This window comes from Erythrolamprus reginae, chromosome 6, assembly GCF_031021105.1.
Source record: "Erythrolamprus reginae isolate rEryReg1 chromosome 6, rEryReg1.hap1, whole genome shotgun sequence".
NCBI classification, from domain to species: domain Eukaryota; kingdom Metazoa; phylum Chordata; class Lepidosauria; order Squamata; family Dipsadidae; genus Erythrolamprus; species Erythrolamprus reginae.
This window is the reverse complement of record NC_091955.1, coordinates 41,218,218-41,244,135: the sequence shown is the minus strand read 5'-3', so window position 1 is coordinate 41,244,135 and position 25,918 is coordinate 41,218,218. Positions and strand designations below refer to the sequence as shown.

General features: G+C 44.0%; 1 protein-coding gene across 6 annotated transcripts in view; it reads right to left on the bottom strand.

Annotated features, from left to right (window-relative positions):
* The window catches only part of MON2 (MON2 homolog, regulator of endosome-to-Golgi trafficking), a 331,402-nt gene that overhangs the window by 257,657 nt on the left and 47,827 nt on the right, over positions 1 to 25,918 (bottom strand). For all 6 annotated transcript variants that reach the window (XM_070755596.1, XM_070755593.1, XM_070755594.1 and 3 more), the window contains 5 exons: positions 23,913 to 24,044; positions 13,292 to 13,421; positions 11,979 to 12,076; positions 1,329 to 1,454; positions 396 to 590 (listed from right to left, as the gene is read on the bottom strand). In XM_070755596.1, coding sequence (XP_070611697.1) covers positions 396 to 590; positions 1,329 to 1,454; positions 11,979 to 12,076; positions 13,292 to 13,421; positions 23,913 to 24,044 — 681 coding nt within the window. The remainder of the gene's footprint in view (positions 1 to 395; positions 591 to 1,328; positions 1,455 to 11,978; positions 12,077 to 13,291; positions 13,422 to 23,912; positions 24,045 to 25,918) is intronic.

The window sequence follows — 25,918 nt, the reverse complement described above, 5'->3', positions numbered from 1 at the left end:
CCACAAGGTGAGCTGCGGAACAGAGGGACCTTTAGCTGCAAGGTTGCCTGGCGTCATGCGCAGGGCTGGGGCTAGCATCTCCAGGCACATGGATAGACAAAACTCTCACCCTTTGCTGGATGAGCTGGATCTGCGGGCCACAGGGGACTGAACAGCCATGAGATGACCAATGAAGGGAAGGGCTGCCTCCTGTACTGGCCATGCCCACCCCTTCACTAGGTCTTGTTTTCAGAGGTGGTCTTATTTTAGTGCATGCATGCTAGGTCTTATTTTTGGGGAGGTTTTATTTTTAGGGAAACATGTTATATAGAACAGAAATGGCATATATCTCATTTTGGTGCTCAAAATATCTAAGACACATTGTTTGAACAATAATATTAAAATTGCATTCTTACCAACAAAGTATAGAACTGTTTGATTAATACAGAAACAACTCTCAAAAGGCGCATACAAATAGGAAAATAAGGCTTTTCCATTGGTGCAGGTGAAGATGAAGTACCAGAGCCTTGTCTGAATTTGATATTTGGTGAGAAGAGCTTAATCACTAGTGGACAAACTCTTTCTTTCAGGAGGAAACTAAATTCTTGATGCTGAAAGTAAAACGAACATTAACATCGTACATTTTAGTAGGAAAAAACCGGCTAGTAATCTTTAGAATGCTATGTTGATATTAACATTCTAAAACAGCCATAAATACATATGTTTCAGATGCATAGATATAAAAAAATACATATAATCTTATCTAATCAACTTTGAGTTCATAAAAATGTTATAGAGAAAAATGGGGAAAAATGAAATCAAATAATATATTAAGTTACAACCAGGTGCCGGTTTGCTCCCTCCTGCGCTATGTGGGCACGCATGCATGCGCAATAATGAAAAATCTCCCCCAAAATAAAAATATAAAATAAAATTGAAACAAAAACTAAGGTGGTAAAAAGATGGCAACTGCATGCACAGTGCCGGAACTTAGCTTTTGTGTATGCTCAGAAGGGAATTTTTTTTTAAAAAAAGATAGCAGCGCCCATGGACCAGCACCGACCAATATGGTTCAGTGACATCATTGTGATGTCATCAGCGGGTCACTACTGGTTCGGGCAAACTGGGAGGAACCCACTCCTGGTTATAACTGTTTAATTTTGTTTGATCCTACTAGGTTATCTAAACATGATTAAGACTGCCAATACTTGAATGTTAACAGATACTTTTTAACAACTTAATATTTTTTCCAGCCTACTCCTATTTCTAAGTCTAAATATAGTTAGTTAAACTTACATGACAGAAATCCTATCAGCTTCTATCTACAATTAATAAATTAAAAAAGTCACCTGTAAAAATACTTGTGGGAAATCATTGAGAACTGATTCAAGTAGCTCCAAACCAAAGGTTCGAGTCATTTCTGTCATACCTACAAGCCAGTAAGGGGCATCAGCATTAACTAGTTGACAAAGATCCTAAAACAAATAACAAACAAACAATTATCCTGTATCCAGGGCCGCCATCAGGAATTTTGGGGCCCCATACAGCCTAAGTGTCTGCCCCCCCCGCCATTTTAAAACTACTTTATTTTGCGACATACCAATTATGTATTAAATTTACCTTTCACAAAAAAAAATTAAACCCTGCCACTACAACAAGGTACACTTGTTTGACAAATAATATGAGTCATTTTGTTAAATCTTTTGGTCAAGTATGTTTATTACTATAGTGCAAATATGACATCATAAAGGAAAGCACAGTGAACTGTAAACATATACAAATATTTCGGCTGCTATCTACTCTTTTAAGCAGGAATCCCAAGTGTAGGAAGATCTCCATATTGTCAAAAATACAATACAGTAACATTGTCAAAAATGCAATACAGTAATTCTTCCGATCTGAGAGTCCCAAAACTCAGAGACACTCATGTCTCATGTCTCATGTAGCCAGTTTCTTTCCATCCAGATCCATACTCTCATTCAGATCCATATTCTCCAGGCTCTGGGTAAACTCTTAAATTGCATCATTTGTCCAGCCTGCCCTTTCCATTAATAAAATAGAGTTCAAGAAAACCTTTGAAAAAAATTATATTTTTAACTTGCAACATCTACAGAGTATATGTGTGTTGGGGATGAGGTTAAAATCTACAAGATGATGGTGCAGGTTAACTCTTTTGCTATGTGTCAATGCTGCATACATATACAAAAGGGACAGAACTTAGATTGTGACAACCCCCACAATCCACTCAGCACCTTTTAATCCCAACTGAAGCAAATCAGATCAAAGCAGTTGCTTTTAAAGAAATCATATTAAAAGGTTCTGACATTTTAGAATGTCCAGCTTTACTTACCGTACATTCCACTAGTCCACCTGGATGGGCATAGCCAATACATCACTCACTTCCACCAGTCACATGACCCCCAAGCCACACCTACCCAGCTGGTCATTACGGCAGAGAACTGGTTGTTAAAAATCATCAGGAACCACAAAACCCTTTTGACATCTCTATCTCTGTCCCCCTCCCTCTCTGTATCTCTCTGTCCTTGCCCTGGCTGCTTCTCCATCCCCCACCGTTGACTTTATCTTCTCAGGCCAGGCGAAGAGTGACTAAGAGGGGAGGGCGAAGGGTGGGGTCAACCAGTGGTAGGATTATCCAACAGGGAGCCAGAGCAGAGGACCCAAAGAGCCCCATGCGGCTCTGGAACTGCAGATTGCTGACACCTGTCCTAGATCTAGAGTCTTAAGCAAGGGATGGAATACCTTTCTGGATGAATTCTGGATTGCTTCTTCAGATACTTCCTGCAAAGCAACATGATCTCAGTAGACAAGACTAGGACTCTTGCATTTGATAGCCTATGGTCAGATATAATCTGGCCCAGGAAAAAGAGCCTAGGTTTTAAATCAAGAAGCTCATGGCCCCTTTCTAGCCCTACTCTTATACCCTTATCTCTATGTAGACTAACAATAAATGTCTACCAAATTTTCAATAAAGATATTTAATTGCCCATAAATATTACTGTCATTTTTCCTCCTGTTTATGGATGCATGGAATTTATTTATTTATTTATTTATTTATTTATTCAATTTTTATGCCGCCCTTCTCCTTAGACTCAGGGCGGCTTACAACATGTTAGCAACAGCACTTTTTAACAGAGCCAGTGTATTGCCCCCACAATCCGGGTCCTCACTTTGCCCACCTCGGAACTATGGAAGGCTGAGTCAACCTTGAGCCGGTGATGAGATTTGAACCGCTGACCTACAGATCTACAGTCAGCTTTAGTGGCCTGAGTACAGCACTCTACCTGCTGTGCCACCCCGGCTCTACAGTATATACAGACTATATATGTTATATTGTACCAACATGCCCCATTTAAATATTTACTGAAAACACCATTAAAAATTTATATGAAACGTTCTAAAAAGCAGATATAATTGATGCCCAACCTTGAAATACAATAAAGGACTTGTTTTAAATATAAACACACACACATCCTTTACTGTTTCAAATTACAAAGTAATATTTGAAATACCTAACGTTTTAAAAAGAACCCCATGCATTTCATATCTTACACTACATAGAACCAAGCTGGCCCTGGAGAAGACTCTACAACTGGGACTTACTAGGAGCTGAAGCAAAGACGTTTTGATGCCCTGCAATTATTTCTGCCTCTGCCACATCTGTTCTGGCTATCGTTTAAGGCAGAGGTCCCCAACCGCCGGTCCGCGGACCGGGACCGGGCCGTTGGGGCTTTTCAGCCGGTCCGCGGCGCCAGGGCCCCCTCGGCCTTTCCGCACCACCAGCGGCGCTCCCCCCGCCAGCCAGCCAAGCCCCGCGCCCGCCGGAACCGGCTCCTCGCTCTCCCCCCGCCGCCCGCCGCGTTTGCAGGAGGTGGGGAGGGTTGGGCGGCCCACCAAGGCCAGGAGGGACGCCGCTGCCCCCCCTTCCCTCTCTCCGCCCGCCGCTGCGCCTCCTTGACGCCGAGAGGAAATGCCGGCAAAGGCTTTCCTCAGCGGAGGCCGGCGAAGGTGATATTGAATGTCGGGGGAGAACGGGCGGTTGCGCACGCTCCCTATCTCCCTGCTAGCCCACTCGGAATATTCAAAATAAGAAAAACCTTTGCCGGCGAAGGCTTTTCTTATTTTGAATATTCCGAGTGGGCTAGCAGGGGGATAGGGAGCGCGCGCAACCGCCCGTTCTCCCCCGACATTCAATATCACCTTCGCCGGCCCCGCCTCTCCTGCAAACCCCCTTGCTGAGAGCCCGGGGCGAAAGTGCTCTCGCAAAGGTGAGGCGGGCAGGGCGTGCGCGCGTCATCGCTGAGAAGAACGGAGAGAGAACGAGAGTGAGTGAGAGCAACAGACAGCAAGATAGAGAGAAAGTGAGAAAGAGAGAGTGAGAAAGGGGGGGGAGAGAAAGAGATAGCAAGAGAGAGAACAAGAGAGAGAAAGAGCGTGAGAAAGAAAACAAGAAAGAGTGAGAGAGAGAGAAAGCAAAAGAGACAGAAAGAAAACAAGAGAGAGAAAGTGAGAAGAAGAGAGAGAAAGAGGGGGAGAGAGAGAGAAAGAGAGAGGGGGGAGAGAGAGAAAGAGAGGGAGAGGGAGAAAGAGAGAGGGAGAGGGGGGAGAGATAGCAAGAGAGGGAGAGAGGGAAAGGGGGAGAGAGGGGGGAGAGAAAGAGAGAGGGAGAGAGAGGGGAGATAAAGGAAGAGGAGAGAGAGAAAGGAAGAGAAAGAAAGAAAGAGGGATAGAAAGAGAGAGAGAGTGAGAGATGCTCAGTGAGCCTTTCTTTGAAGTTGCCTTTCTTTCTTTCTTTCTCTTTCTTGCTTTCTTTCTTGCTCTTTTTCTTTCTCTCTTTTACCTTCCCTTCCTCTATTTCTTCTTTTCTTTCTCCTTCCTACCTTCTTCCCTTACTCTCCCCTTTCATAAGTTTCCTTGCTTCCTTCCTCTGTTCCTGTCCCTTCTCCCTTTCTTTCTTTCTTTCTTTCCTTCCTTTCCTCCCTCCATTTCTTGCTTTCCTTTTCCTTCCTCCCTTCTTTCCTCCCTCATTCCCTTCTTTCACTCCTTCCTCTCTTACTCTCCCCTTTCACACCTTTCCTTGCTTCCTTTGCACCCTTCTTTTGTTCCTGTCCCTTCCCTCTTTCCTTCCTTCCTTCCCACCCTCCGTCCATTCATTCACCCATTCCTCTCTTGATCGCCCCTTTTACGGCGCCGCTGACAGCTAACTCCCCCCCCCCCCCCACCGGGCCATGGAAAACTGGTCTAGCTTAAAGCCGGTCCCTGGTGCAAAAAAGGTTGGGGACCTCTGGTTTAAGGGACAAAAAGAATCATAAGAAAGCAAAAGTAAAAGTTTGAACTATATAAATACCAAACTATCATCCATATCAAGCACAATTTAACAATTTCCATATATTGACTTGCACAGAGCAAAACAAGAAAGGGACAACAGTATCAACCAAAGGCAGTGGCCCAGTTGTCAAGCCAAAACCCTGATCAAGTACGGTAATTTACGGCTGTAATTGCACCAATCAGCAAAGCTTTCTGGTTCTGGATGCAAATGAGGCTTTGCTAAACCCTAAAGAGAATGTTATCCTTTGCCCCCAGGTGACTCCATAAAATAAAAAAATATTGGGGGGTTTTCAAATCCAACTTTAAAGACTTCATGGAGTAAATTACATAGTTTTCTTAGTAAAATTATGGAAACAACTTGACCTCTTCCAGAATGTGTGTGGGCATGTCTTTAATTCCAGTCTAATTCTACTCTTTTATAGATTACAGTATTGACAAGATGCAGAGTAAAGTATCTCTTTCAAATAGTAAGCAACAACAAAGATCTGAAGATTCAAATCTGGTATTTTCCCTTCTTATTTTTAATTATAAATCTCCCAAAGGTATGGGGAATCAAGTGGCCTATAAATTATAATTAAATTCTAAATAACAACCTCAATCAATAGATGTCTAATCAAATGCCCCAAATTCCAAACTATTTCAAGAAACTATCATGTCTAATAAGCAGCAATATTACATTTCTATATAAACCTTAAGATTCTTATGAGTTATCCTGAGGATAATTCAGGTTATGTGATGAGGCAAACAGAAGCTTGAAATTCATGAAGTACCATCAAAATGACTCATCTTAAAACGTACAAACTTTCCTGAAGTGGATCCTACTTACTGATACACCTAATAATGATGAGATCAATTACAGGACAATTTTAAATACCCTTTTGGTTACTTTTCCATCCTGAAAGACCTAATCACTATCATCTACGGATGATAATAAGAGAGCAAAAAAGATAATAAGAGAGTAAAAACCGAAAGTAAAATAGGGATGATAATAAGAGAGTAAAATGAAATAGATTTTCTTTTGAAAGAATCAGGGTTGAAAGTTTAAAAAATTTCTTCTACAAGTAGTCCACCATCTACAACCTCAACTGAGCCCAAATTTTTTGTTGCTAAGTGAAAAAATTGTTAAATGAGTTTTGCCTCACTTTCTTGCCACAGTTGTTAAGTGAATCACTGCAGTTCTCCTCTCCCTGTACTGGTCAGCCAGTTACCCTGCCTCTTCCTACAAGACTTTGACCAGGCAACTCCTGGTGGCTCTTTTCCTCATCCAGAGGCTGCTGCCATCCCTTTTCGGGGGAGGCCGCACCTTGTGTCTCTTAAAAGGTCAGCGGACAGGGAGCTCGCTCCCTGCATTCCTTCCCTCCTCCTTACCTGTAAGCTTACCTGTGAGGTAGTCCCAAAGGTGCTTTCTTCCCCACCACAACCACCACACAAGAGGCAATTAACCGGCCTTCCTGTGGTTCCCCCCCCCTTTGAAGATGTTTTGCTTCTCCTCCAAGAAGGCTTCTTCAGCTCAAGCCCCAGCAGAAGAAGCTTCTGGGAGGAGAAGAGAAGCGTCTTGAAAGGCAAAAACCCAGTTTCCGTAGTAGGGAGAAAGCAAAAAGAGCGCCTTCAGGACACAAAAAACCCCGACCTGAATGATTCAAAGAACCTCCGTAGGTGTATATATAATATACCTTTGAGGAAATTCGTCCACTTGTACAGGACGCCTTCCATCGTTCAGAAGAGCCGCCGCGCCCGGCGCACCATCCTGCTCGGCTATCTGTTCCTTCGAGAGCGGCGGGCAAGGCCAGCCCTCCCTCGCGCCCCGCAAGCGGCTGCGGTGACAGCAGAGCAGCAGCGGGAGGAGGCGGAATCTGCGATGGGCATGGAGGGCTGAGAGGTTTAGCTCAAAAGGCAGCCGCCGCCGCCTTTGGAACCCAAGGCTGTTGTGAGAGACGCGGCTGCCCAGGCAGGATTGTAGGCAGCCGGCAAAAGAGGGAGGGTACAGTCTGCATGTGCAAGGACTTGGCGCCAGGAGGCCAGCCGGCAGGGGCGGGCTCCCCTAATTGTTCAATTTGGCCGGGCCTTAAAGGCCCGGGCAAATTGAACAATTAGGGGGCCCGGGCCCGCAGCTCCTTGCACATGCGCAGACTGTACCCTCCCTCTTTTGCGGGCTGCCTGCCTCACGGTCACCTCAGCAAAGTAAAAGCCCGGTCCTTTTACTTTGCTGAGGTGAGGCAGGCAGCCGGCAAAAGAGGGAGGGTACAGTCTGCGCATGTGCAAGGAGCTGCGGGCCCGGGCCCCCTAATTGTTCAATTTGCCCGGGCCCGTCACGGGACTCCCAGTAGTACCGGTCTATCGGCGGCCCTGCCTGTATCTTTGTTACTGCAATCAATCTGGAAAAACTATAAAGTTCTACTTTTAAAGAGGAAAGAATGACTGTGTAAGGACCTGCCCCAATTGGTCCTTTGGGACAGTAAGACTCTTGAATCTATTGAATTGAATCAAAATATTTTTTATTGACAGTGGCTGCAGTAAAGTCATGCGGAACCTGAAGATCCAACACAAACCATAAATCAATTCTTTTGTTTCCCCAAACCCAACGCCTGGACCAGACCACCACTGTAGCCAATATAATGCCCAGAGGATGTTTTTAATGAGGTGCTAGGCAGATAACAGGTCACTCTCAGTTGAAACTGGCTGAGAGGTAATCTGCCTTAACTCCAAAGACAATCTCCCTCCCTAATTCCCAAGTATCCAAGTAAAATGAAAGTATCCAAAGCATGCCATCCCCTTCCAACAGAATGGCAAGACAAGATGGTGGCTTGATAGACTAAACAAATTTACTTGCTAATAAACTTATTAAGGCATCTGTAATAATAATCCTGAGCCTGTGGATAATTCTATAACATATTTCATGCTGATTATAAAACATATAATCTGTCTTTCATATTTTATAATTACCTTGTAAATAACAACTGAAAGCCATGGGTTAATAATTGGTTGCCAATTCAAATGTCATAAATTAGCTTCCCTCAAATCAGGTAAAATAAGTGAGCAGTTATCTCAACCTAAAGATGTCAATAGCACCAAAATGACTAAAAACTATTCCATTTTAAATGCAATAAAATTGCCTTTATTCAATTGTATTTTTTTGCTGTAATGAGATAAGCTATTGATTTGTTTCTTTTGCATAGAATAGAATAGAACAGAATTTTTTATTGGCCAAGTATGATTGGACACACAAGGAATTTGTCTTGGTGCATATGCTCTCAGTGTACATAAAAGAAAAGATACATTTGTCAGGAATAAGGTACAATACTTAATGATAGTTGTAGGGCATAAATAGGAAACAGTAAATATAAGGATACAAACAACAAAATTACAGTCATAGAGTCATAAGTGAGAGGAGATGGGTGATAGGAACAATGAGAAAATTAATAGTAGTGCAGACTTAATAAATAATATGACAGTGTTGAGGGAATTATTTGTTTAGCAGAGTGATGGCATTCAGGAAAAAACTGTTCTTGTGCCTAGTTGTTCTGGTGTGCAGTGCTCTATAGTGATGTTTTGTCTTTTCTGCAAATCTAATTATCCTTTGAAGTCTGTGTCTGTCTTGTTGGGTTGCAGAACCAAACCAGACAGTTATAAACTTGCAGATGACAGACTCAACAATTTCTCTAGAGAAATGGAACTGTATCAGCAGCAACATGGGCAGTTTGAGCTTTCTGAGTTGGTGCAGAAAGAACATTCTGTCTGTTCATTAAGACTTTTTGTTTATACTGTATATCCAATTTTTAGCATGTTAAATTGCTTTTATAAAACCTTTTCAATTTGACAAGTATCTTTAAAGCTGGCGCATTTCCTGAATATAATGAATACATCCTCAAATTTAAACAAATAGCAAGTCTGTTTATCTTAACTGATACTGCAATCCTACAATCTAGGGATGATGATTTGGGGCTAAAGGGTTAATTAAATTTTCTCATCCAGTATCTTTCTTCTAGAGGAGAAAAAAAATCCCTTCCATTCTCTAGAGTTACTTCGATAAATACAGTATTATAATTATATTGGGATATGAGTAATGGACAGAGGAAATGTATGCCCCAAGAAAAGTTTGTACCAGAAAATGATAAGCATAGAGAATTTATTTTCATTGGTAAGGAAATAAAGGAATATAACAGCTATCAATATTTTCATGGAATTGAAAAATAACTTTTACCAGACCTAAGTACCTCTTCTTTCCAACATAATTCGTTCCATGACCAGGTTTGTAAGTAGAAAAGTTCGTAAGAAGAAGCAATTTTTTCCCATAGGAATCAATGTACAAGCGAATAATGTGTGCAATCCCAAAACTCACCCTTTTTGCCTTATTTATTTATTTTATTTTATTTTATTTTATTTTATTTTATTTTATTTGTATGCCGCCCCTCTCCGCAGACTCGGGGCGGCTCACAACAATAACAAGAAAAATGTAAGAACAAATCTAATAATTTAAAAAACACTAAAAACCCCATTATTAAAAGCAAACACACACACAAACATTCCATGTATAAACTGTATAGGCCCGGGGGAGATGTGTCAGTTCCCCCATGCCTGATGGCAAAGATGGGTCTTAAAAACTTTACAAAAGGCAAGGAGGGTGGGGGCAGTTCTAATCTCCGGGGGGAGCTGGTTCCAGAGGGTCGGGGCCGCCACAGAGAAGGCTCTTCTCCTGGGTCCCCCCAAACGACATTGTTTAGTCGACGGGACCCGGAGAAGGCCAACTCTGTGGGACCTAACCGGTTGCTGGGATTCGTGCGGCAGAAGGCAGTCCCGGAGGTATTCTGGTCCGATGCCATGAAGGGCTTTATAGGTCATAACCAACACTTTGAATTGTGCCCGGAAATTGATCGGAAACCAATGCAGACTGCGGAGTGTTGGTGTAACATGGGCATATCTTGGAAAGCCCATGATTGCTCTCGCAGCTACATTCTGCACGATCTGAAGTTTCCGAACACTTTTCAAAGGTAGCCCCATGTAGAGAGCATTACAGTAGTCGAACCTCGAGGTGATGAGGGCATGAGTGACTGTGAGCAGTGAGTCCCGGTCCAGATAGGGCCGCAACTGGTGCACCAGGCAAACCTGGGCAAACGCCCCCCTTGGGTGTCAACTTATTACTGCCGGCATTCAGATCCTTGTTCGGGGGCGGGTGGAGGAGGGGAGGGAGACAGTGGAGGCTGCCCAAAGGGAGCCTTGTGGGTGGATTGTCATGCGCGGGAAGCTGCCTGGCAGCTTGTCAGCTGGCGGGGTTTCCACCTTCCTTGAAAGTGATTTCAGCGGTGGCAGCAAAGGGGAATCAGGCGCTTTGGCCTCAGACAAGGCTCCCTGGCTCTCACTCCGTGCCTGGCACCCGCTTCCTCTGGAGGAGTCCCTTCAAAGTGCCCAAAACAGCTGGTTTTAATTTCTCCCACCTTCCATCTCCGCGGACTCTTCCTGATGCCTCCCTCCCAACCGCTGAGAAAGAAGAAGAGAGCGGAAAAGTTGTGAGGGATGGCAGAAGGGTCCACGTGAGGAGTTCACTCCGCAAAGGGAGGAATCCAGAACGCTCTCTACTTGGGCAGTGTGGCTGGCTCTTTTTTTGGGTAGCATGTGGGGGCTTCCTGAATGCCGTTAGGGAACCGGGGGAGGCTCCTTTCCTTCCCCTTCTCTCCTACCCTCCTCTCGGCTCTCCTCTGTACATTTTCCCCACAGTTGATCTAAGGGCTGGCATGGAAAAAACAACGACCCTTCCATGGGACCGTCCTCTCGTAATGAAAATAGCCTTCCCCACAGTTGATGCAAGCGCTGGCCGGGAAGAAATGGCGACCCCCACCTGCTTCTTAACTGACTGAATGAGGAAAAAGTGGGGCGGAAGGGATGGCATGAAGGCTGTTTTTATTGCGAGAGGACAGCCTCAGGTAGCATCGGTGGTCAAAAAAGGGATCCAACCAATCCAGCTGGTGAAACTGAGCAGATTGCAGTTTATATTTTAGTAGTCAGGTGCACCTCAATTACCTGCAGGACCCACATCTTTCTAAGTGACTCAAAAATTAAACATATTCTCCACTAAGTCCATTTATCATTGAAGAATATGAATCAGCTCACCAAAATCCCAAAAATCATCCAGTAGATAATGTCCTTCATTGAAGCAGAAATCATGGTTTTGAAGTCTATTTCAAGCACACACACACTCTAAAACCTCTTCCATTGAACAGCTTTGAAACCCCACACCCATTTACCCCAAATCCTTTGCTTTTATACTGCCTGGAAGTGACATCACACCTCAAAGAGGCTAAGGCTGTAAGCTAATACCTTTTACTATGCAACTCCTGTTGCCTCCTCAGCAATCTTCTATATTGAGGGTCTATCCACTGACTATTCACTCCAATGTCTGCTTCATCCACTGACTGGGACCACTCCCCCTCTCCCACACTCCCCCCTCTAGTGGTTCTTTGGGTTCACTCAAGTCACTTTCACTTTCCACATCAGCTAGCAACCCCCTGGCCCACGGTATCCGGAGCGGCCTGGCTCATCATCCTCAGAATCTGATATGACGTGAGGTAGACAAGAAGCACTCACAAGAGAGACCAATATACATGGACAGGCAATAGTCAAGGAAAAACATATTTTTAAAAAAAATGAAGTATCAATACCTGAAAAAGCATATATGCATCTTTAGCACATGGTTTCAAGGTGCTTACAGATCTTCTGTTACTATTTCCTTGATTTCCTACTGGTTCTTCACTAAAACCTATATTAAATATAGACCAAATTCAGAAAATATTAAGTGAATACTTGGATTATCAAAACTAAACAATACTGCATTCTTTCTCCCTACATTGATTCAATGACTTAAATGTTTTGCAACAAGATTTGTGGTCTATATTATTCTTCTTATAGTTGTTTTGTTCTCCTGCTAGTAGAAAAAAGTATACATATCTAGCAAAAATCAGTAATCAAGAAATGAATCCTCCAACTAATCACAAAATAAAGGGTATATATGAAAATTGCTAAGCAGTGAATTAACTATATAAGTGCAAATGTATGTGCAGTGTGCATGTATGCAAAAATTAAATGATCTTTATTTTTGTAAGCTAAGAAAACAGGCTGGATGCACTTCTATCTGATCTAAAGACTACTGATCCTCGTTCTATGATGGCGAACCTCTTTTCCCTCAGGTGATGAAAGTGTGTGCGCATGTGCTATCAACACATGCAAGTGCCCACACCCATAATTTATTCCCCAGGGAGGGCGAAAACCGCCTCCTCAGCCCCCGCAGAGGCCCTCTGAAGGCTGGAAATGGCCCATTTCCTGATTTTTTACCCTCCCCAGGCTCTAGAGACTTCTCCTGCCCCCCTCGCCTGACTGTCTGGAGTTTGAAACCATCCTCACAGAGCCTCCGCACGAGCTGAAAATCAACTGGCTGGCATGCACATTATTATTATTATTATTATTATTATTATTATTATTATTTAAATTTGTATGCCGCCCCCCTCCAAAGACTCGGGGCAGCTCACAACAACAACAATACAATATACAGAGTACAAATCAAATAAAAATTAAAAATGAAATTTAAAACCCATAGATATTAAAAACAATCATTACTGTACAATCACACCATTCTCATGTATTACAGTCAGGAAAAAAGGTGGTGGGGGGGAGAGACAGTTATTCCCCCCATGCCTGGCGACATAGATAATAAATAATAATAATAGATAAGTCTTCAACATCTTGCGGAGGGTGGGAAGAGTAGGGGCAATGCGTACTAGAGGTGAGCTAGGGCAATGGCTCATGTGTCGGCAGATATAGCTCCATGTACCAACTGTGGTATGCGTGCCATAGGTTCGCCATCACTGTCCTAGATAATCTTCTATATCACTACCTTTACTGGAGTTGTAATAATTTGATTTCAAAGAAAAGCATACCCTTAAGACAAAATATCTACTATATTACAAGATATACGAACCTTTATAGCGTTCATCCTCTGCAACCACTCTTTCAAAAACAACGGTAACTACCTGCCGGACTGTGGCTGCTGCAGTATTATTGGTGATATTATCTTTTGTAAAGTGTAATCGAAAACAAAGAACAATTGCCTAAACAGTAAAAATTAAAACATTCTCATTACTAAAGGGAAAGGTGGTAATTCTTGCAATTTATAATTTTAATGCTGTAAGATGATGAGTCAAATATATTTAATAAATAAAATAAAATGTTTTTCTGGAAATAATTCCAAAAACTATAGTTAAAGAAACATGGTATTATGTGTATAAAGATCTTCTTCACTTTAGGAAGGCTTCCTGCTTCTCCCTCCCTTCTAACCTACCCGCCTCACAGTGGAAGAAAGCACCTCAATGTAAACTTCAAAAGACGCCCCTCTCCTCACTCTCATAAAACTCCACGTTGAACCAGATTGCCAATAATGTCCAATGTCCCAGCAGTAAGGAAAAATAAAGATATACTGTATATGAAGTTGATGACTTCTGTGTTAAAACAAAAAAAGAAAAAGGGAGCCCCAATGTGCATTGGCAAAATTGAGGTACACAAAAAGGACAATAGGAAAAGTGTGGAGGAGGAAATGTGGGCAGCTTCTGTGTACTTTATGCATAGTCTAATTATATGCAGATTGTGGGCATACTTACATGCATCCAGTTATGCTTTTTATAAAAAAGACATAAACTGGCACTAAACACTGGCATTTATTTTATTAGAATTATACAATAGGAAAGGAAATATAGATGCTAGATGGGGAAAAAAGAGACAATAAATAGGCTTTCTATTATAGAGCTTAATCCTAGGAAAAACAGAAATAAACTGAATATGGCTTTAAGCATATCAAAAATAAAATCCAAATGCACTCTAATTATCATTTGCTGCCTGGCATATCTACCCTTTCGCAATGCAAACATGGGCATATTACAACTGGACTGCAATAATATAGGCCTCTATTAGAGGGTAGAAATTCTCTCTCTCTCTCTCTCTCTCTCCCTCTCTCTCTCTCTCTGTGTGTGTTAGTGGTCATTGGATTGTTGCAACCCAGATAGTATATATAGCAAATATTTCTCAGATATTAGATATTAAATATGCACGGCCCTGCACACAGTTCTAGAGTTACTGGGCAAAATCTCCCAAAAGCATTGAGTTCTGAAAGTCTTATAAAGCTGTTACTTTCCAAATTACACTTGAGAGGGACTCAGAATTTGTACAGATTGATAGAACTGCTTTTGTTTTACCTGATTGGTCTTCTCTGTGTGCCGCATAGAGTCCAAGCAATGGTTTAAATATCGGTCAGCTGATTGAGGATAAGTTAATTATGATAATTGAAACATGCCCTCTGTGCATCACTGGAGAAGCTCACCAGTTTCAAAATGAGGAAAACCAAGGAGGATGTGTAAATCAGATCAATGCAGCCCTGGACCGTAACAGCCCAGGTGGGTTTGGACTCTCTATGCAGCGCAGAGAAGACCATTCAGGTAAGACAACGGTAGTTCTTCTGTGCACTGCTGCGAGAGTCCAAGCAATGTGCCCAAGCCTAAGAGTCATGTGTAGGAGAAGGCCGGTCCAGGGATGACACTGTAGAGCAAACTCTTTGGAGCACTCGCCTTCCAAATACTGCTTCAGTCGATGCGTAGGAATTCTGTTTATAGTTCTTGACAAAGAACGATGGAGAGGCCCATATAGGCTGCCTTGCAGATATCCTCAATGGAGGCCTGCATGGCCCAAGCCACAGCTGTGGCTGTGCTGCGGATGGAATGCCTGTGATTCATAAGCTTGTGTAATACAAGCCTTGAGCCATCAACTAATTGTCTGGGATGACACTTTGCAACCTATGGAAGCTGATTGAAAGGCCACGAAGAATGCTTCTGATCTGCGGAAGGAAGACGTGCATTTGATATAGATCTTGAGGGTCTGTATGACATAAATTGATTGCCAGCAATGCTCTAGAGCAGGGGTAGGCAAAATTGGCTCTCCTATGACTTGTGGACTTCAACTCCCAGAATTCCTGAGCCAATCATGCTAGCTCAGGAATTCTGGGAGTCAAAGTCCACATGTCAAAATATAGCCAACTTTGCCTACCTCTGCTCTAAAGGATGATGTGGATGAGAGCAGAAGTCCAGAAGAACGATTTTTTGGGTACAGTGAAACCAAGTATTCACTTTAGGAATGAAAGACGGGCCCGTTCGAAGGACCACCCCACCCTGTCTAGGTGGAACAAACATAATAATTTAATAATAATAATAATAATAATAATAATAATAATAACATAGGTCCTTTCTCAACAAAAGTGCCACAATTTCGGAAAACCATCTGGCCAAAGTGATAGCCACCAACAAGGCTGTCTTGATGGAGAGGATTCGAAGAGGAAGCCGTATGTAGCGGTTCAAATGCCGAGGAGGTGAGGCCAAGACGAGTGACAGGTCCCAAGAAAGATACCTGTGAACAACTAGAGGTCTTAAATTGGTGGTGCTGCCTGAGTTAACTGGTCCCGGCGGAGACAGTGGTGGTGGCGGCAACTGCTGAGGGGGCTCTGGCGACTTCCCTTCGAGGAGCAACAGCTCCAGGAACATCACGTTCACGCCCCATACTTTCGCCGCCGCCACTGTCTCTGCCAGGATCAGCTAACTCAGGCGGTGTGTCCCCCTTATTCCTGCCACCTAGAGGCCCCGCCAGCCACCTGGAATGCGACGCTTTGCTGCTCAGTGCGGAGCGGCGCCTCCGGGAGCCACTCGCAAGGAAGATTCCCTGCAGATGGAGAAGCGGCCAGGGGTTCCCCTCAGCACATCCAATCAGCAGAGGAGGCCTGTGGTGCGGCCCTGATCGTCCGGCCGGAGGGGGGCTTGGCTCCATCAGCCCCCACTCCAATCTCCTGCCTTTGGGGGCATTCCTAGGGGTGAGTTGCCGGCCTCCCAACGAGGGCTGCTGGGTGGCCTTGGCAACATTCCTCAGCTGTGGAGAACCGGGCAGGACATCCACTCGGCGCATCATGGGGGGGGGGGGCGGAACCCTGCCAGAGAGAGATCGCAGCGCATAGTGCAAGGAGAGGAGGTGATCCTACTCATCTGGCTGTAAAACACAGAAATGAGGCCTGGAGGGAGAGAATGAGAGAGGGAAAAGAGAGAGAAGTGAAGAGAAGGAAAGAAAAGGGAAAGAGAGAGGGAGGGAAAGAGAGAAGTGGAGCGAAAGGAAGGATGGAGGGAGAGAAAGAAGGAAAGAAGGAAGGGAGAAATTTCCCACAGAAAACACCGGGAGCCACAAATCCACCCCCTCGTGGCTGGAGAGGTTACTATTACTATTTAATACCGTGTTTCCCCGAAAGTAAGGCAGTGTCTTACTTTCTTTTTACCCCCAAAAGCCCCACTATGTCTTACTTTCGGGGTATGTCTTACATTGGAAAGGAGGCGGGCGAAGGAGGGCGCAGCTCCGGCCGCTCGCCTCGGAGCCGGTCGGCCTCGCTGGCCACTTGCAGCCGAGCCACCGGCGCCACCGCCTCCTGCTGGCAATGCACAATGGCCCTCCTTGCTCTCCCTTCTCCCCCACCCCACCCCAAGGTTGGGCTTCTCCACGCGCTTCCGTTCAGCCCCAACTCCGAGCGAACCACCTTCCCTCTTTCCCCAACGGAGCGGCGTTGCAAAAAAAAAAAAAACCAATCACATCTTACCTCTCCCCTTCCCCCAACCCCGGCCTCTTTCACACAACCCGACCTCTTTCTTTCTCCTTCACGGCCGGTTGCAAAGAAAAGAAAAGCGCAAAAAAAAAAAAAGAGAGTCCCGAGCCGGAAGAGTCACATTACCTGTGTGGCAACCGAGGGTCTGGCAACCGAGCGCGGACGTCGGCCACCTGTCCCGCTCCCCCGAGTTCGCGCCCCGTTCTCGGCTTCGCAGCCCGCGCGACTTCCCCAACAAAGGAGAAACGTCTGTGAATCATGAGCCGGCGGCGAAGCAGCTGGCTGGGGGCCGGCCGAGCAGGCTCGCGGGCGGCCAATGGGAAAGTTGGGTTCGTGCAGGAAGTGCAGCCGCCCCCAGTGCTGCCGCCGACCTGGCCTGGTTGGAGAGGAAGCTGCTCTGACCGACCGACCACCGGCAGCAGCAGCAGCAACCCCAAAGTGTGTGACCCGGGGGCGGGCAGGGAAGGCAAGGAGTGCCTTCGTGCTGGGACGGAAGTGGAGGGCTGCTGCCGCCTCCGCCGCACCCTTGTCGGCCTTGTTGGGGAAGTCGCGCGGGCTGCCAAGCCGAGAACGGGGCGCGAACTCGGGGGAGCGGGACAGGTGGCCGACGTCCGCGCTCGGTTGCAGATCGAGCGTGCGAAGAGGCACCTCTCACCTTCCGCCGCTGCTGGCCGCCCTCTTTTGCCCAGCGTCGCTTCGGAAGCCACCGAACGCCGTCAGGGGGGCGCTTGGCGAGCGGCACTTGGCGAGCGGAGAGGCGGTCGCCAAGCGCCCCCCTGACGGCGTTTGGCGGCTTCCGAAGCGACGCTGGGCGAAAGAGAGCGGCCAGCAGCGGCGGAAGGCGAGAGGTGCCTCTTCGCGTGCTCGATCTGCCGGAGATCCGGAGAAGGAGGCACCTCTCGCCTTCTGCTGCTGGCCGCCCGCCCTCTTTTGCCCAGCGCCGCTTGAAAGGCCCCCCCCCTTGGCTTCTGCTGGGGGTGGGGAGGTCCGGACGCCCCCTTCTCCGGCTCTCCGGCATATGGAAGAGGCACCTCTCACCTTCTGCCGCTGCCCGCCCGCCCCCTTTCGCCCAGCGCCGCTTCGGAAGGCCGGAACCCTCCCTCCCTCCGCAGACCCAGAAATAAAGGAGGCACGGAGCGGGGAGAGCCGCCTGGCAGAGCGCTTGCAGGCGGCGGCGGGGGGGGACAATGGCGGGGGGGACGTATGTCGAGGTACCGTGTTTCCCCGAAAGTAAGACATATGTCTTACTTTCGGGGTATGGCTTACATTAGCCGACCCCCCTGAAACCCCCCATATGTCTTACAATCAGGGGGGTCTTACTATCGGGGAAACACGGTACTACAAAGTATTCAACACACTTTTTCCCTTTTTCGTCCTCTAAAATCTAGGTGTGTCTTATACACCAGTGCGTTTTATACACTGAAAAGTACGGTAATCAGAAAAAACAGCTCTGCCACTAGGTAGAAACAAACAAGATGATAACCAATAGCCAACATAAGTTTGTCAGGAATAAATCATGCCAAACCAATCTCATAACATTCTTCAACACCATAACCAAATCAGTAGACCAGCGTAGTGCAATAGACCTAATATATTTGGACTTTAGTAAAACTTTTGATAAAGTAGACCACAACCTACTATTCTACAATGGGAAAAAGTGGGATTAAACTGAATCAACAGAGGGATACATTCCAAGACTAAGGAGGTACTAATACCACTCTAATGCCCTAGTTAGACCATACCTAGAGTACTGCATTCAATTTTGGTCATCCCACTACAAAAAGAACATTGACACTCTAGAGAAAGTACAGAAAGGAGCAACCAGAATGACAAGGGGACTGGAAACCAAAACATACGAAGAGAGGTTATTGGAACTGGGCATGGATAGTCTAGCAAAAAGGAGGGCCAGAGGGGACATGATAGCAGTACATGAATATTTGGATGGTTGCCACTCAGAGGAGGGGGGGGTCACACTATTTTCCAGGGCACCAGACGGCCAGGCCAGGAGCAACGGATGGAAAATGACCAAAGGGAGATTCAATCTGGAGATAAGGAAGAACTTTTTGATGGTGAGAGTAATCAACCAGTGAAATGGCCTGCCAGCAGAGCTTGTGAACGCCCCATCACTTGACACATTCAAAAGGAAATTGAACTGCCATCTGGCTGGGGTGGTGTAATATTTCCTGTTTGAGCAAGGTGTTGGACTTGATGACCTGCAAGGTCCCTCTCAACTCTAATAAATAAATAAATAAAAGAAGTAAAGGGATCAAATTGAGGCTGTCTGCAGAAGGAGCAATAGGCTGACCATGTGGAATCATAGATATGTCTCGTCAACCCCCTTCAGGAGGCTTTGATAGTAACTATGACTCTTCTGGCAGTTCCCCTGCTCTCAATAGGTTCCCTTCAAGTGCCAAAGGGTCAGCTGGAGCCATTGTGGCTCCGGGTGGAGTAGAGATTCCTGGCTGAGGGAAGTCCTAGAATCTGACATTCACCAAGGCTCAGACATTGAGAGATCCACTAGATCCGCATACCAGCTTCAACGTGGCCAATGGGGTGTGACTAGAAAAATTTCTGCACCCTCCACCAGCAACTTCTGAATCACATGAGGTATGAGGGGAAGAGGGGGAAATGCGTAAAGCAGTCCTGGAGGCCAAGGATTGCATAAAGCACTGGCCCTTTCTGTTCCCTGTGCTGGGAATCTGGAGTAAAATCTCTGAAGGTGTGTGTTGCTGGGAGTGGCAATCAAGTTCACTTGAAAACATCTGAACCTCTGGCACAAATCCTGGAGCACAGCCGGGTGGAGGCGCCATTCTGCTGAGTCTACCGTGGTTCAGCTCATCCAATCTGCCTGCAGGTTGTGAACTCCAGAAATGGGTTGTGCCTGGAGTGACAGGACATGTGACTCCTCCCAGTGGCCTAAGTCCTCCCTCTCCTATATAAGGTACTGCAATCTCGTGCCTTCCTGTCAACTGATGTGCGAATGGGCCGATATGTTATATGTGAGAACTAGGATATGTTGGTTCTGTAAGGAGGATGCAAAGTGACAGAGCTAGATTCAATGCTCTCAGCTCCAGGAAATTGATGTTGGTGTCTGACAGTTCTGCCTATGATCAACATCCCTGGTTTAATAGAGATCCCAGGTGAGCTCCCCAACCAAACAGACTTACATCTGTTGTCACAGTTACTCTGGTGGGCTCCAGAAAGGAACATCCCTTTAGCAGTGCCCGGGAAGACCACCAGGTGGGGGAGTGGAGAACTTGGAATGGCACCAAGAGTGGTGCCACAACACTGGGATGGCTGGTGCCACAACACTGGGATGGCTGGTGCCACAACACTGGAATGGAAGAAGAGCCCACTGGACTGGTCGAGCATGGAGATGTGCCCAGGGAACTATTCCAATGCAGGAAATGAACTTGCCCAGGAACTGGGAAAGTAAAGAGACCGGAGCTCGTTGTCATTGGTGTACTTTTGAGATAAAGGAGAGAATACTGAGAAAGGACCCCCTCGCAATTCACTGTGTCGATGATGGCCACAAGTTGCAGCAGAGAAGTGGTCGGTGTCAGGTGGCTTTTTGCAAAGTTCATCGAAACGTTGTGGGTCTGCAAAGTTAAGATGGTATGGTGGAGGTCGCCCTGGGAGAACTTCAATTGGATTATGATGTTGTCCAAATAGCACTGGAGGCGTAGTGGATGAACTTGGAGGGATGCCGCCACCACATCCAACAATTGGGTAAATGTCCTGGGGGCTGATGACAAGCCGAATGGAAGGGCCCGGTATTGGTAACAGGCCCCCGGTACCAAAACCGGAGAAACTGCTGATGGGACTGGCAAACTGGAACAGATTGATGGAGGTTAACCAATCTCGATATCTGATTTACCCCAAGATGGAAGATAAGGAGTGCATTTTGAAGCATTTGTATATGATGTAGACATTGAGTTGTTTCAGGTTCAGGATGGCTCTCCATCCCGATGAGCTCTTGGGGACCAGGAACAGAATGGAATAAAAGCCGAATCACTCTTGACCTTGTGGCACCCTCTCTATGGCCTCTATCTGGAAAAGATGGTTGATTTCTGCCTGCATTAATGCTCATTTGGTGGCTTCAGTAGGAACTGAACATTGGATGAATTTGGTGGGAGGGTAGGCTATGAAATCTATCCTGAGCCCTGATCAGATTGTTTGCAGGGCCCAGGAATCAAAAAATGTGGCCTCCCATTGGACAATGAAGAACTGAAGCCTGCCTCCAATGGGAAGGTCTGTCATTTGAACCTTCTCAATCCTCTGGGTCCAGAGCCTCGGAAGAAACATCTGGACTGGGAAAAGGTTTGGCCTCTGTCTCTGCTATTGAACCTGTCTTGGCGTTCTGCCTCCTAGTAATACGATCTCTGGTGTTGGGGTCCCCAAAGGAAGGTTCCTGTCGAAAGGGCTGCCAATGGTAGAACGGAATAGAGTGCCCTTTGGCTCCTGGGAAGGACTTTACTTTGTCTTCCACGAGGATAGCATCCAGAGTTTCGCCAAATAATTTGGCAATAATTTTGCAAGCTGCCATTTGGAACGAGTAACCAGCCTGCTGTTGCGAAGCCATAACATACAATGAGAAGTGCCATTTGTCACCATGGCTTGGAGAGTGCACTTGGCTGCATTGAGTGTTGCATCTGCAGATGCTGCCAGCAATTTGGGATTCTGGTGCAGTTAGGTGCAGTTAGACTGCATTTCCCTGATTCATATAATGACTAGGCAGCCACTTGGCGAGACTTTCAGAGGATCAATTCAGCCTCTCTGTCATCAGGTGAGAGACATTCAGCCACTTCTGAGGGCACTACAGCTGAAAATACAAGTCTGGCTACCGGGGTACATCCTGCGTTCCGTCAAAGTGGGGTCTTGTGCAGCTGCAGGGTTTGCCACTAACAGTTTTGCTGCAAGGTGATAAGCAAAGCCAGAGAAATCTGATGCCCAGACTAGCAAGGAGAAATTGTTCAGGTAAAATTCCCAGTGGCAAATGGACTGAAACAGCATTTTTCCTCTTTCAAAATGGCCACCGGTAACGTAAGAGCAAAGTGCTTCCATTACTGGCCATTCAAAATGGTTGCTGCCTGCACATGTAGTCTGCCCAGTAACAACTTTTCAAAATGGCCGACAATGACAACTTCGTGACAAGCTGCCCAAACCAAGGCAAAGACACTCAGCAGCCTCTGATAGCTTCCAGATCTGATTGCAGGTGAAACAGGTACTCCAGTAGCAATTTTGCCCTTCCAGCAAGTTTATTATAAAAATGCTGAGAAGGGGGCAGCATGCTAAAATGCTGCTTCGGCTTACCCAATCGTCAGCTGAGAGGCAGTAAGAAACCTTTGTGTTTACAGTGGTACGTGGAGGCTGGACTTTGCTCATGAGACAGGGACTCCCAGGAAAATAAGGAAAACAGCCCAAAAAGCCTTGGAATGGTTATAGCCATTATATTGTTGTTGTTAGCCGCCCCAAGTCTACGGAGAGGGGCGGCATACAAATCTAATAAATAAATAAATAAATATAGCCACACAGGGCAGAGACCCTTAGCCACTCTGGAGTGTAGCTGCATAGATCAGGGACTCCATCCACCATTAGGAGTGGCAGGTTTTTTTAGCTCCCCAACTGACCAGCCCACTCTTCAGTTATTAAAAAAATACAAACCTGTGAAAAGAGAGTCCAAACAATAGTAAAAACATTCAATTAATAGAGCTAGTGAAAAAACATGTCCTCTTTCACCAACTAAGTTTTGAAACTGGCAGGCTTCTCCAGTGGTGCACAGAGGATGTGTTTCAATTATGATAATCAAGTCAGTGCTGAATCACCTGACCGAGATTTAACCCATTGCTTGGACCCTCACAGCAGCCCACAGGAGAAATGGAATTTTAGATTTTTAAAACTTTGCTATGGTTTTAACAACAAGAACCCAGAAACCACATCTTTTATTTAAGGAAAGAAAGTAGCTAAGGCAGAATATGCTAAACATTTACAGTTATTAGATTGCTTTCTTTTTATAATAAAAATATTCATACAATTGATTAGTAATAACTTCATATAAGATTTTTGAGAGTAGGAAAAAAAGATGTGAAACTTTTATATAAGATTGCAGTAGTATTTATTTATTTATTTATTTACTTGATTTTTATGCCGCCCCTCTCCTAGGACTCAGGGGCAGCTTACAACATATAACGGAACAATATATAACGTCCTAAATCCAATTAATTTAAATTTATAATCTAACCCCCCCCCCCCCCCAAAACATTAAAAAAACAGCCATTCCCATTCGGTCAACTTACTCTCAACACCATCATCGGCCAAGGGGCTAGTGGCATCAAGCCTGGCGGCATAATTGAGTCTTTAAGATTCTTGTCGAAGGCGAGGAGGTGGGGGGCAGTAGGAATCTCTGGGGGGGGCTGATTCCAGAGGGCCGGGACCCCACAGAGAAGGCTCTTCTCCTAGGCTGCACCAAATGACATTGTCTATTTGACAGGACGTGGAGAAGGCTGACTCTGTGGGACCTGACCGGTCACTAGGATTCATGTGGCAGAAGGTGGTCCCATAGGTATTCTGGCCTGATGTTATGTAGGGCTTTATACGTCATAACCAACACTTTGAAATGCGTCCGGAAACCAATTGGCAGCTAATGCAGTCCGCGGAGTGTTGGAGAGATATGTTCTTGCCTGGGCAAACCCATGATTGCTAGCACGGCTGCGTTCTACACAATTTGTAGTTTCCGAATGCTCTTTGAAGGTAGCCCTATGTAAATCTATAATGGTATGTAATTTTCCTGTTGATTTCCCTTGCTGTGATTGTACACAAAAACATGGCCAGAGAAATTCAGGGACTGAGTCATTCTGATACAGATAAAATTAGTTGATGTCATTTTGTCATTAATTCATTCTGAAGAGCACACAATCATTACCTTAAAAAGCACTTCATCATGGACAACAGTATTGGTTGTTAGTAATACAAGAACAGTTTGAAGCAGCTTAAGTTCCTCAAGGCTATTTTCCATAAGTTGCCAAAGCATATTAATAACATTTCCAGCAGCAACCTTGAAAGAAATTGAGACATACAATTACTATAATGTCTAGATACAGAGGGTTCACTCTTTAAATTGGTATTGGTTTTTAAATCTCTAGAACAATAGATACTGATAATATTTTGTTTCCAATTTTTATTTTTGATATTTTAATGTGCACTTAAGAATAATTTAACTATTGGACTGGAGGGTAAATAATTTGCATATTATTAATACTTGAGAGACCTCCTTGTTTGATCGCTTTCTTGACTTTTTCTTTCTTTCCTTTTTGCTTTAATGTCTTTTTTGTTGTTTTTGTCCTTTTTAATAAGCAAATATATTTTACAAATTAACCTTATAAGATAAATTCATTAAAAGTAAAGTCCTGCCTGAAAAAAGCAAGTACACTTCTGAGATTGTCTAAAAGGGTTTTTTGAACATAAGAAAATACAATGTAATGGTCAAGGTAATATGAATAATTCAAGGCTTGATGATATATTATTAATATGAAAAGACTCTTGAGAAATTGTTTTTGGGGTTTCCTTAGGGTTTTCTTTTTTGTGTATGTGCATTTTTTTCTTATATTATAGATGGGCAATTCTTGATTTGACAAATTATCAAATAAGAAATGATCCTAATTTATATGATAAAAATATATTAAAAATTATGACTTATTAGATGAAAAGTTGAATTAATCCATGATGAAGATTTTTAATTAAGAGAAAAAATCTAAATGGCATTTGTGGCTTGGCTATGTGAAAGCCTGACATTATACAAATGATTGGTCACTAAAAAAATGTTTTTAAAAATGAAAATGAATGGAATAGATTGGATTATATATATACTGTATATATATATTTTGGGAGGGGGGGTATAATTGTTTTTCTTTAATTTTCTTTTAACATACAATAAAACAACATGAGCAATAAAAAACACAGAATCAATGCTTAAAATAATAATTAATAATATTTCTTAGATATGTTAAACATTCAGAGAGAAAAAAGCCTAATAATACTTTCAATATGTACTTTTTATCCTCTTCTTTTCTAAGTTAATTAAAATTAACCACACATGAGATATATTTCATCTAAAAATAATATTATAAAATCTAGTCCCTTATATTCCCTTTTTCTATTTAAAACATAAACATCTTAACATCTTAACTCAATATCTAATTTAATCCTTTCATTTCTGTGTTAACTCCTTATCTAATGCTGCCACCCGTCCTTATTTCGTCATCTGGGTCTTTAATAGATTAAAATTAAATAATCATGTATTTCTTCAAAAGTAAGTAAAAGAAAATACTTCCCAGTTATTTTTAGTTTCCAGCCATTCATAAAACTTTCTCCAAATTTTATAGTAATCACACTCCTCTTTATCTTTTAAGTTTTAAAGAAAGCCTATTCATTTCAGCACTATCTAAAATCTTACATAATATTTCTCTTTCATCTGGAATTTTATTTAGCTTCCAATTTTGTGCATATGCTATTCTAGCTGCTGTTAAAATATGTATAATCAAATATGTTTCTTCTTTATTAAAATTTTCTGGTAAAATACCTAATAAGAATATTTCTGGTTTAAATTCAATAGTCCTTTTCAAAATCTTCTGTATCCATTGCTGAATCTCTTTCCAAAATTTCTTAACTTCTGTGCATGTCCATCACATATGATAAAAAGAGCCTGATAACTGATTACATTTCCAGCATTTCATTGATCTATTCTTAAACATTTTTGCTAATCTTTCTAGTGTCATCTATAAAATATTTTATATATATTCTCCGTATACGCTGTTCATATTGACATTTTATAATTTATCTCCCAAATTTGTTGCCACTTATCTCTATCTTTTGAATATCCTATATTCTTCATCCACTTTATCATTGTATCTTTAACTTGTTCAAATTCTA